Genomic DNA, 13,499 nt, shown 5'->3' with positions numbered 1-13,499 from the left:
GCTCTGCGTAGCCAGTGGCATGGTCACCCTGGGACAAAAACTGGGTCCAAGGACTCCCTCTGGAGGGAATTGAGAAATGGGATTTTACAAACTTTTGGTGCTCATTGTAACTGGCATTTTACCTTTGACATCCTTCAAGTGACTTTAGTCATAATTTACCTTTCAATTATTTTTATTGTTTGTACTCTTAATATAACATCATTCTAGGGCTTGTCACAAAACTACCCAGTTTTATATGGGCTACAGCAAATTTTAGTAATGAGATGACAATTTTTAGCCCACTAATGATAACGAACATTAAAAAATACAAAAATCCTGGTGGGAGTGAGATTTGGCTCCTCAACGCTGACACATGTTGAGTTGCCCCAAGGAAAACACTGCTGGGCTTGTTGAGACTCCAGGAAAGGCACTGTGTCTTGTGGTTCCACAACTTATAGGAATTATTCCCATGGACTTGCAGAACAACCTGCATGCAGAGTGTCATCACCAAGTATTTATAGTGACAGAAAGCTAGATACAACTAATATCCAATCATGAGGACATTGTAAAATGATGTATAATTAGGACATATGATTTAGCAGTTTGCTGCCAATAAAATCATGTCATCAAAAGCCTATTCATTAATGAGAGAAGTTGGTTACGCTGTAACCCAGTTTTGTGGCAAAAAGACCAAACACATGTGCATGTACACACACACACACCCCATATATAAAAAGCCTTAGAAAAATACTGAAAATAAACATATCAGATGATTAACAGTGAGATTATCTCCTGCTGGTTGGATTTCAGATAATTCCTTTTTTTCCTTATACTTTTAGAAAATTTGCAAAATCAAGGGCAAAGAAAAATGAAATTATCAAGATAGTTTTCTCTGTTTTATAAATAATGAACTGAAAGTAAACATGTTTTACAGATTTTAAAAACTCTTTCAAAAAAGACTGTGTCCTGTGCTTTGACCTAACAGCAGAGTCAGGATTCGAGCCATCTTGCCTGGGGTCTGTGCTTTGCCTGACTGTGGCCTCCCCTTGTCCATGCTCTGTGCTCTTCCTGGCTGTGGCCTCATTGTTTTGGTCAATCCCCACACCCAAGAGAGCACATTCCCCAGTGTGCAGAACTGCCCAACAGCATGGGTACATGCTGGCCTGAAGACTCTGTGAGGGCCTGGGACATTGCATGTAGCATCTGGGACATCTGACCCCTGCTCACTGGCCTCCACAGCCATGCTCTGGGGGTGTCAGGACCTGAGACTCAAAGGGGCTGACCTCAAGAGATCAGATGCCACAGAAAGCATTTTGGCAAATATAGCTCGTGGATGTTAATGCTCCTGTGTCCTTTGAGCACATTTGCCCTGATAAGGAAAGTTTGCTCTAAATCAAATTCCTCAAAGGAATGAAAGAAATAAGAGGCAGCTGTATTTTTTCTAACCACAGTTGGTACTCAACAGATCATTTCCTTTAATTCTGATGTCACACATGTTCAAATTTTCCATTCTCCTGAAAATGCTATAGTTCTTAGCACAACTCCTCCCAAAAAAGAAACTCCCCAAAGCAAGCTATGGAGAATGCTAAAGTAATACAATATAGGTAGCTAAAAGATATATTCACATGCCAGACCCCAAAAACTTGGCTGTCCCCTCCCGCTCAGGCTGGGTAGACCTGCCCCCCGATGAGACCTGGGCCACCCATTCTGAAGCCCTTACAAGTCCTTACAGGCACTCCACACTCTTACGTGAACTGCAACAAGATAAACCCAACAAAGCCTCCCTTCATTTGTTCCCCAAAGCTCCCACCATTCCAGAGCTCCCAGTTCAGAGGGACGTTGAAAGGAGGGTGGTGAAGGATTTCCCAGGCCCTGGACCTACCTGGATCTTCTCAGGCCCCAAGTTCTTCACCGGGGGCGGCTGGCAGGGCTCACGCACGATGAAAAGTTGCTTTCTGAGGGTGGCAGCACTGATGTTATTGAAGGCAAGGACCTCCACTGTGAATTGTCCTTCCCTGGGAGGGCAGAAAGCACGAAATGACCAGATGGATGCTGCTGGATGCTGGGCTTTCATTCACTCGTCATAACCATCCCATACCTGCAGGATCATAGTCATTGGTAGAAGTCAGACCCAGGGATAGGAATATAAGAGGCAAGGGTCATGAGGCTGGTTTCCACAGAGGCCATTCATCATCCAGCTGACAAGCTGGCTACTCACCCAGCGTGGGTCAGGCCAGGTACCAAGCTCCCAGCCTGTTTTCTCATGCTGTATTCAAACAGCAATATGTGAGGACATACTGCGTCCCTCTTTGAGCAACTCTCCTGACAGCCACAGCCTGATCCCCTATTGACCAGAGCTGACCCACAAGTTTTCCCTGGGAGCTTCTGACCATCATTTTTCTATTATATTCCCTGCTCCATGGATCAGTTTTCGTGACCAATTTCTTGGGATCCTACAAACTCAGAAGGAAGATAGATTCACAACCTGGACATGAGGCTTGGTCCTGGGGGAGGGCAGTGGGTCCCAGCCTTAGGAGATGCAGGATGGGGGAGTGTGAGTTGGACAGTTTCTGACCCAGCAGGTAGTGCTTCACTAAGGAAATCATGCTTGCTTTGCAAATGATGCAAAATGGTTACTCACTGAAGACTTCTGAATTTAAAGCAGAAGGTCCTGGGGGCGGAAGGGGGGATAAAATAAAACAGGAGTCCCATCAGAGGACCACAAATCTGAGTTTGCATGACGCTATCCTGGAGCTCCAGTAAGAAAGAGGTCCCGCTGATGGAAATGAAAGCTGTGTGGTTGTCTTGGGTCGTCAGAGAGCACAGGGCACACTCCAGAACTGGCAGTGGAGGCACAGATCAAGCCATGCCATTTCCACAGGGCAAAGAGAGGGCTCCTGGAGCTACAGAGCACCCTGCCAGGTACCTGGGCTCCAGGCGCCACCTGAGCATGCAATAATCTGCCAGGCATGGTTGCTCGATTCTTTCCTCATGTGCAAATCGATTTCCAGTGGAGGCCATTCAGGAATCTGCAGTGTGGGTTCTCTCGGAAACCCTGCACAGGAGAAGGTTTGTCGCTCCCCACATGAACATCATTTTCTGGATACCTCTGCCACAGTGGTATTTCTGTGCCAGCACAAAGACTTCATGCCAGGCTGAGGCTCAGCGTGACCATGCTTGTCTCCGCACAGCTGCGAGAACTGGATGACCGCTGGGAGGACTCGACCTCTGAGGTCCTAGAACTTGGCCCAAACAGAAGCTTGGCTGGGAATGATTGGTCCTGCGAGTCTGCACTTTATCCTAGCTCCATAATGCTGTCTCAGGTAAACAGTGAGCACTCAGCAATTGCAGGATTAAAGGATACATTTCCACACTTCAGTATGACACCGAGACACTTTACAATCTGCCTGCCTGCCTTCATCCCACCCGCCTACACACATCTTACCAGTTACGCCAAACGACACTGGCACCTCCCCTCGAGCTTTGCCTGGGCCCTTGTCCCTGTCTGGAATCTCCTCCCCACATTTCCCTTCGGCAAACTCCTACTCAAGATTTCACTGTCAGTTCATATGTAAAGGCCGCTGTGAGTTGTGTCCCCAGTTTCCACAGGAGTATCACCAGCAGCATGCAGCCTCTGTACGGAAGGTATCTCTTTCCCTCTTTCCGTGGACTATAGGTTCTTTGGGAGCCATGGTTGGATCTCATATGTCTCTGTGTAATTTGTCACCTACATCGATGGGAAGGCATGGCTGCTGTGGGGAACCAAGGGCAGCTGACCTTGAGACCTGACTCCCCTGCTGTCTGCAGAGAACTTCCCTGACCCGCAGCAGCTCACCTTCTGTAGACATGACTGCTGGAGCTGCTCCCCGCGCTGAGGGTGCCATCCCCAAAGTCCCATATGTAGGCGACATCCGTGCCAAAGTTGATCCTGCACTCAAAGGTCACGCTGGCATTTACCAGAGCTGAAGAGGGGGATGTGAGCCGATTGGCCACGACTCTCCTTTGCGCTCTGACAAGGTGGGGTTTAGAGACCATGCTGCTGACCTTGTTGGATGCCCGGACCATCACAAGATACCTGGCGAGGCGAAGGGGTGGGAAAGGCAGATGGCGAGACACGAAAGGGGTCAGTACTGGAGAGAGCTCCCACTGTACTTCAAGAGAAGGCAGAGGAGGGGGTGGGGGCAGTGGCATTTAATTTGTAAGAATTATCACAGTTCCCAGTAATTTTCATCTCATTGAGGAAAAGGGGGAGTGATATTTTGACCATCCCCTTTTCATTATTTAATTCATTTCACAAAGCATTGGGGGCAAGGATCATTGCCCTTCCTTAGTAAGGAGTTTCTGAGGTCACAGGGTGGGATTTGAACCTAAGACTGTCTGGTCTCAAAGTCCTACACTTTTTCACTTTCAAGCTGAAGGGAAGTGAGTTCTTCCTTTAAATACATTATTTTATTTCAATTCACAGAGGGACTTAATGGCTCATTGTAATACAAATGTAATGCCCTTAAAATGATCACTAGTGGCTTGGTAATCTTTAGACTGAGGGTAGGATGCAATTAGAAACAGCTGCCCATCATCATGGCCATTTTTACGGACCACTGGGGGATGCTGAGTCTTCTTTTAATGCTTCTTAAAGTTGTCCTCACTGGTGGATCTGCTCCAAAATACCACACAAATTCCAGGCGTGTTGTTTCCTTCGTAACAGCTTCAAAGGTGATATCCATGTCTGTGGCAAATACAGTTCCATTTGTGTACACAGAGACGGCTACAACAAAAGAAAGGGAGGCATGGCTATGGCAACACGTAAGAGCTGGAATCCCTCCAGAGAAATTCATACCTCAGCTTTCCTGTCTAGTCATGGACTTTAGTGATGGGTAATGAGCCTCCAAATATGAATGCCAGACAGTGCCAAGGAGGCAGCTGCAGGGACCTGGCAGGCAGTGCTGGCCCGAGTCCAAAGGCCATCATGTTAACAGCTCATAAGGCCATGGGCCAACTCCTTTCGAAAGTCTGCTAGACAGGGCATGGTATGTGGAGCTGGCAGATGACTGTCCCTGGAACTCACCTTCTCATTCTTTTAGATGGGAGCCTAATGCCTATGGTTTTCAGAAAAGTCTTGTAACAAACTACAGAAAGAAACTGTTTGAGGGCAAATGGGGATCTCAGGCAGAGCTGATAACAACTTAGTGCTGTCTGTGACTTTCCTGATTTCAACTGACCGAGTGAGGGAGATTTTGGGAGTTCAAACAAAAACGTACGTTGCATCTTATACCAAACAGGCACGCTGGACCAAGCCTGGCTGTCACTCACTTGGCTTTGAGAAATAAAGGACACATTATGTGAAGGAAGAGATGGAAAATGATGTACACCAAGAGTGCCTAAAATGAGAAAAAAAGAAAATAAGAGAAAAATGGTATTAAAATTAATTCACTTATCTCAAGCAACACATGGCCAGTATGTTTCATTTTTAACTTTTCCACTATAAATTTTAATACATTTTAAAATATTAAGCATGGGCTCTGAACTCAGACAATCCTGGGAAACATTACCCTAGTCACAAAATTTATCTCATTAAAATTTTATTTTAATGTTTTCTCTATTTCTCCCAAGAAATCCCTACACATAGCAGTAAATATGTTAATGCCTTTGAAATATGTCAATTATTTTGCTGTTGACCTTGCTTTTAAAGTATTTAAGTTGACCCTGCTTTTAAAGTATTTATTCAATGTGTACACTAAGTAGACTTCACTTCATGGAGGTTCTTAAATGGAGGTCCAAAGATAAGCCTTATTCATTTAAGCCCTATAAAGTATAATGCAAGATTTTACATATGTGTACACACACACACACACACACACACACACAAACAACACACACATCACAAACACACCATACATTCACAACACACACATCACAAACACACCATACATTCACAACACACACATCACAAACACACCATACATTCACAACACACACACACACCATTAAACCACACAGAGCACATACCCCACACAGATATACATCACATCTAAACACACTCCACACCCACACAACATACATACAGACCTCATTGAATTACCCTTTTTCCTGTTTCTGGGAAATGTGACCCCATCATTCTGTGGGATTATCTCTGGCTGGTTCCCTACTTGCTCTGTAGTACATAGTATTGGAACTCTTTCTACACAGTAAGTGTCTGAAGTTCCCCATTCCCATCTCTATTGGCTTCTGAGCTTCTGGTCCCTCCTCTATAAAATTGATATGAAGGGAAAACCCTCCCTCAACGGTAGCTGTGAAGATGAAGGGAGGTGACACAAATGAGTAGCACCTGGCAAACTCAAGTCAGCATGCGACGCTCTGTCTCAGCTCTGTGCACCTGGTCCTGGCCACGCCGTCTGCCCAAAACATCCCTCCTACAGGGCCAGCTCACATTGCAAGGCTCATCATGGATGCCAACTCCTGCCTCAGGTATGTCTTGTCCCCAAAGCTAGACATCGCTCCCATTTCCTAAAACCTCCTAGCCCTTGGCCATGCCCTTCCTGAGCATTTTTTATGTCCTGTCTCATATTTTTCATATGCATGTCTTAATGCCTTTACTAGATGATAAATTCCTTGGACTTGGACTTTGTACGACTTCGTTGTTGTGCCCTTCCCCACAGAGCACAGTGGTCCCAAGAAATGTTTTCTGAATGAGGGAAGAATAAACGATGGCTGTTGTATCGAATTTAGAACTGTGATAACTTGAATGGTAAGTGAAAGCAGAGGGTCCTGCTTCATTTATAGCCGAGGTCTGGTTGCTCAGACGCCAGACAGAGTCTTACTTTGGGAGGCAGCAAAGGCAAGAACGTCATCCTCGTGAACGCTACTGGAGTTCATGAACACAGACACAGTCTCACGGCCAACTTCCACATAGTAGGGTCCAAGTTCCATTTCGGTTCCACGAGACTCATTATAAAGAACAGCCTTGAGCGCATAGACGCCATCTGGAAAAGGAAGAGAGAACGGCCATTTGATGTTTAGAAGCTGGCATAATGGTTAATATTTGTAGAGTAGTCGTAATGGGGTGACTCATGTAGGAAGTGATATAGTAAAGGTGATTTTTCTTATCTCTTGTAGTAGCAGGGCCATTTCATGGGTGTAAGACCCACACAGTCGGACAGAGCCCCACACTCAACAATTCTGTGTGACTTAATGCTCTGTTGTCTTGAAATTCTTAATTTTTTTAGCAAGGGAACTTGAATTTTTTTTTTTTTTTTGAGTTGGAGTCTCTCTCTGTCGCCCAGGCTGGACTCCAGCGATCCTTCTGCCTCAGCCTTCCAAGTAAGTGGAACTGCAGGCACGTGCTACTGCACCTGGCTAATTTTTGATTTATTGTAGAGACGGGGGTCTCGCCAAGTTGCCAGGGCTGGTCTCAAACCTATGGACTCAGGCAATCCATTCACCTTGGCCTCCCAAAGTGCTGGAATTACAGGCTGAGCCACCGAGCCTGGCAGAACTTGAATTTTTATTTTCCACTGGACCCCAAGAATTGTGTAGCTAATCCTGTGTAGCAGGAAATATTCATAAGGATGAAAATAGAGACTAGTCATTGTACAGCTATGCAAAAAATTTTTAATAAACAGCCAAATGGGAATATAGCAAAGAACTATTATAGCATATTACAAAAATGACCCCGATCCTTACCTTGTTTTCACACCTTTACAATATGACTGCAATATAACTTTGTGGATCCTCTCATTAAGTGGTCAGCCCATTTTTTTCACCCCCCCAAACTGGTGCCAGTCTTGTGGCCAACAGGTTTGCAAAGCGTTTGCACATTTGGGCTTGCCCTCTCTTACCAGTCTTGGGACCCTGTTATTGCTACCAGGTGAAGGGGCCTGATGACGGATGAGAAAACACATGACTGATTTGCCCCCATGGCCCCAGCATAGGGCCAACCATCTTCAGGAGAAGAGCCACCTGGCTGACTGGCAGCTGGTTGCAGATCCTTGAGTATGCCCATCTGAGAACAGCCCAGACCCAAAGAACTCCCAGCAGAATGGTGAGCTAAGTACAGGGCTGTGTGTTAAGACTTTATGTTTGGGGCAGTTTGTTAACACAGCAAAAGACTACTGATACAATTCCACTGAACTGGAGAGATCTTGGCAGTTCTCTAGCCCAAACCCCCACACAATATTCTTAAATTGTGCATTTGATCATGCCATTCCCAGCCTGAAGATGTTAGGGATTCCTGATGTGTCAAAGAAGCACATCTGTAGCTGAGTCCTTCACCTCGAGCTGGGCTGGTTCCAACCACAATCCCTGCCTCCACCATGCCCACACCTGACTCATCTTCCACATAGAACCACATTTTACTTTTCAGATACCACTGTCTCTATCACAAACCTGCCCCATGTGCACAGCTTTCTCAGTTTCCAGCGTCCTTCCTCATGTCTCCATCTGGCCAACTCTCACATACCATGAGCTGCTCTGAATGACCCAGGCAGAATCTGTGGCTCCACACAGTATCTGAGCACAGAAGCTGGGTTGTACTTCCCTCTCAGACTTACTACTCTCTCTGTCTTCCCTGTCTCAAAACCTTATCACAGAACATTTATTAGATACACAGCACATGCTTATTCACATGTTTATGAATAATCAGTCAAGTTTTACAGAATGAAATACTGAAGCTCAAAAGGTTAAACAATTGTCCTAGGCATAGAGTACGCAGTGATTTCTCAGGAATTAAGGCAGTCTTTTCTTTCTTCACTTTCTGTGTTCAAATTATATGGGATAAGTATATGGATCTAGGAAAGTTGCAAGAAGTCACATAAAACATAGGAAAGAGGGAATGACTTTAAAGAGCAAAGCGTATCTCTGAAGAAGAGTAGCGAACACAGTGGCAAACAAGAGCATTTGGGAATATTGTGCAGAGCAGAGGCCAAAGAGAAGGGCATCCAATACTATCGCATACAAGAAATTGTACACTTTCCCAAACTATATTCTCACTGGGAAGCTGTATCTTAAATGCTGAGACATCACTTATAGCTTTATTACAATTTTCTTCTATACTACTTCTCATAACTGTGTTCAAAAATATTCTGCACATGGATTTTGATGACAAGTAGAAAGTAAAATGGACACCAATGCAGGTTGCCACACTCACAGAAACCAGGATGTAATGAAGAGTTGTGCTATGTGCTTTATCTAAAAGGTGTATTTCATGATCACAAGTGAGAAAGTCAGTTTATATAATAATAGCTAAGCATACCTTCTAGGAACTTAGAGGAATTTGGCATTGGAACTCTGTGTGACCCAATCTTAGACATACGTTACTTACAAGTTAATTTAGACTTAATCCCTAATAGAAAATATAAGACTAATTCCTTATTTTATTCTTAAAGCAACAAATAAATCAATGGGCATGTACTAAAATTATTAATGCTTAGAATTAATAGAGAAAGTTCTGATTTGAACATGGAAATATAGCCAACCTTCCATTTAATCTTCTAGGAATTACTCTAAAAGCTAAAAGGAAAACAGTGAACAAAAATAAAAACTCTATTTTTCTTTCTTTCTTTCTTTCTTTCTTTCTTTCTTTCTTTCTTTCTTTCTTTTTTTGTGAAACTAGGAGGTAGCTAGCATGATCAGAATACAAAACAGATGCAAGAACTGTTAAAGCAGCAAATCTCAAGCATGGATGAGCAGGCATCATACTGGAAGAAGAAAAGAGAAGAAGCCCTGAAATGATAATTCAGTGGCCAAAGGGTTCCATGGCAATGAATGTTATCAACACAGGTACGTGTGTACATGCAAAACACACACACACCTCACATGCAAAATGTCAGTCCAGAAAAAAGCAACTATTTCAATTATGAATGATGTGAATAAAGAAAGAGAAAGAGAAAGGAAGTGAGGAATAAAGAGAGCGGAAAGACCATTCAGAACATACAGATACTATGAGAGTTAAGAAGGGAAATTAGGGAGATACTCATAATAGATTAAGATCATTTAAAAGAAAAACTTTGTTCACAGGAAGATAAAAGGATTTGACAACTTGAGGAATCATTAGCTTCTGAAATGCAAGACCAGAGAGCAAAATGAAATCAATGAAGACAACATTTCAGAGAGTAAAAGAGAACAGAAACTGCAGAATGAGAAAGGGATTTAGTAAGTCCTGTACATACAAATGAGTTCCATTCTGAGAGTATTCGTAAGTCAAATTTATTTGTCAAGTCCATCAAAGTTAGCTTACATACCCAAATAACACAGTCAGCTATATAATACTATACTGTAATAGGTTTATAAAACTTTTCACACAAATAATACATTAAAAAATAGAGAAAACATTTTAAATCTTATAGTACAGTACCTTGAGAAGTTTATGCTTACATCTGAACATCCTGAGCTTGATATAAAGATACTGTACTACTGTACTCTATACAGTACTGTAAAGTTCACAAAAGCACAACCACTTGTAGAGGATACACACATGTGACAATATCTGCCAGGCATGTGAACTAACTTACAAGATTGGACATCTTTGAAAGTTTGCAACTTGAAGGTTCATATGTAGGGGACTTACTGTATAGGGGAAAAACAAGTACAGGCAAGATGAAATAAAAATAAAGGAGAAACAGAAAAGATTAGAAAAGAAAAAAGAGGTCTAACACATGCATGACTAGTCTCCCCAAAAGAAAGCTGACATATTAGAACAGAAAAATATTTAGAGATATAATTAAAGAAAACTTCCCTGTACCAAACGACTACAGTGCATAGCTATACATGGAAAAGATTTACTGGGTGCCAGAGAACGCTGACCTGGAATGGTCAATACTGAGATGTGTTTTAGTAAAACTGCTGGAGTTGACATAGAAAGAAATACTTCTTTTGGTAGTCAGACAAAAACATTAAGTCATGTATGGTGGGGGAAAGGGAATGTTGACCTTCGAATCATCACAGGATAAGAAAGCTTGAATGGAGAACTACATGAAGGGTTTCTTCAGACACAGAGTTCACTGCCTGAATTTCTGATTCAGTAGGTCAGGGTGGGGCCTAAGAATTTGTATTTCAAGTCAGTCTCAGGTGGTTAAGATGCTGCTAGCCCACTGCTGCAGAAAAGAACAAAGGGGAGAACAGCCAACATCCTTAGGAAAAGAACAGGAGGAGTTAAGAGCCTGCAAATTGTCATTCAAATATAATGGCAGCAAACAATTTTGAATATGCAGGAACCTGGAGAAGTTGAATATGCAGGAACTTCTTCCATGAGTCTCTTATAAAATCCACTAGAGGACAAACCTCAGTGAACCAAACAGGAACACTTTGGCCAAAGGACGAAAAAAGAGGACTAAATTTACTGAATTCTAGAACCAGAGCTAAGACAAATGTGAAATGCAGGTGACAGAAAAAAATGTAAGCATCATACATCTGACAGTGCAGACATTATACAGCAAACCAAAACTGGGAGAGAAAGAGCCAAAGAGGTGGGAGTCGTAGGATAATGAAGCCTAAGTACTTGCTGGAAATCAAAAGCCATGTAAATTCAGGAAACCAATTAAGAAAGGAGTGTGATACACTAGAGAATAAATAAGAATATGAATAAAGGTCATTCAAGTGACAAAATTGGTGATAAAGAAGAGGGAGGGGAAGGAGAAGAAGGGTGGAATATGCTAATTTCATCATTGCCCTTAGTAGGAAATGAAAAGATACTCCAAAGAGACAGAAGGATAAGGGCTTTTATAAATCAAAGGGATCAACTAAAACAAGGCCACAGGCCTTACAAGTACCAGAAGGTCAACTCAGACAAACACATAGCAGAAGATAAAGGCTATTTAATGAAGTGTATTTTAAAATACATGCAGAACCTATAATGTAAAATATGGACAGATAAGACCAAACAGGTGGCATCTCAGTACAGACGAATTAACTAAATTCATCTACCTAAAATAAAAATTATCATTATGGCTTACGCAGCAAAGCCAATACCAGTGTAGAAACAAGATGTTTCTAAGATGGTGATTCCAAAAGGTGGGGGATAAAAGAACACCCCAAATTGTGGCAGGCTGTGTGATGAGGGAGAACGACTCTCAAGCTGCAGGGGCCTACACGTGCAGGACACAGCAGAACACACAAAAGGAAGAGGCTTGGGTCACCTGGGTTATTAAAGGAATGAGGATGTATAGTGACAAGAAAGAGTAAAGAGGGACAGAGCCATCCCTCTCAGGACAGGAGGCAGCCGCTTGGGAGGATCACCCCAAATCCTGATCCTGGATCACATCTTACACAGTTTTCCTCTCTCTCTCCCTCCACCCCTTCCCTTCCCCCTCCCACTCTCTCTCTCCCTTCCCCTCCTCCTCTCCCTGATGGGCCTTTCCCATGGGTGAGGTGCAGTGTGGTTGTGAAGAACAGAGAAGAGGGTGGGCAGAGGGGCTCGGCAGGCAGATGGAAGGCACATGGAGCCAGTCCACACTCACCGTGCAGGAGGGTCTCAGACTGTAACTCACCTTAACCTGCTAAGCAGCCACGAATTTTCTTTCCTAACACTGCCCACCTTTTAAGCCACAAAAACAACCTCAGAATAAAAAAAAAAAAAATCAAGGCCCACATGGTGGCTCAACTGGTTATCCCAGCACTTTGGGAGGCAGAGGTGAGAGGATTGCCCAAGCCCAGGAGTTCAAAGCCAGCCTGGGCAACATAGTGAGACCTCATCTCTACAATAAATCAAAAAGTTAGCCAGGCAAGGTGGTGTGTGCCTGTATTTCCAGGTACATGAAAGGCTGGGGCGGAAAGATGGCTTGAACCCAATAGGTCAAGGCTGTGGTAGCCATGAGCATGCCACTGCACTACAGTCTGAGTGACAGACTCTGACTCAAAAAAAATAGTAAAGAAAAGATTTTCTTATCATGCTACATTAGGACTAGAGATTAATAATGAAAGCAGTTCACAGAAAGGACCGCATGACGTGAAAATATTAAAATGTAAATAATAAATAATTTAAGTACCCGAGAAAGAAGAGAAATTTTATTTGAGAAATGCAACCTTTCTTCTAAATTAACAGGCCCAGAGAGGCATAGGGATGAAACAGCAGTCACCAATTTAGGGGAAGTAATCCTCTCTTGAAACTGCTGTCTATCCTTACAATTAGCTGTAAATTAAACTTAACAATGCCATAAGCAGGACACCATACACACATACATACAAGGTGTAGCCAGTCACTAGTCGATGTTACTCCTGTAAACCACTGACGATTCTGACCAACAACTTTGTAATAGCCCACTCCTTGTCCCACTCAACCCCCATTTGCCTTTAAAAACCTGCTTGTAACAAAAGTCAAACAGAGCTCATATCCAAGCTTAGTCTTTCTGGCAGCTGTCCTCATTTTGGCTCAAGCAAACTCTTTAAAATTATATTTTATGCCACAGCTGCTTCTTTGAAGTGGACATATTCAAGTCAAATAGAAAACAAGGATAAAAATGCTTAAATGCTTATAGAATATAATTTTTAAAAAGCAGAAATTAATAAACTAGTGGGAAAATGTGGAACAA

At 43.1% G+C, this 13,499-nt stretch overlaps 1 protein-coding gene across 1 annotated transcript in view; it reads right to left on the bottom strand.

Annotated features, from left to right (window-relative positions):
* PKD1L1 (polycystin 1 like 1, transient receptor potential channel interacting) overlaps nucleotides 1-13,499 on the bottom strand; it is a 158,459-nt gene that overhangs the window by 127,578 nt on the left and 17,382 nt on the right. The window contains 5 exon segments of the mRNA XM_021714974.1: nucleotides 1,862-1,994; nucleotides 3,815-4,054; nucleotides 4,576-4,744; nucleotides 5,238-5,357; nucleotides 6,798-6,959. Of these exon segments, the coding sequence (XP_021570649.1) occupies nucleotides 1,862-1,994; nucleotides 3,815-4,054; nucleotides 4,576-4,744; nucleotides 5,238-5,357; nucleotides 6,798-6,959 (824 nt within the window).

Source organism: Carlito syrichta, unplaced genomic scaffold (assembly GCF_000164805.1).
Source record: "Carlito syrichta isolate Samal-C Ts95f unplaced genomic scaffold, Tarsius_syrichta-2.0.1 Scaffold306292, whole genome shotgun sequence".
Lineage (NCBI taxonomy): Eukaryota > Metazoa > Chordata > Mammalia > Primates > Tarsiidae > Carlito > Carlito syrichta.
This window is presented reverse-complemented; position numbering and strand designations above follow the sequence as displayed.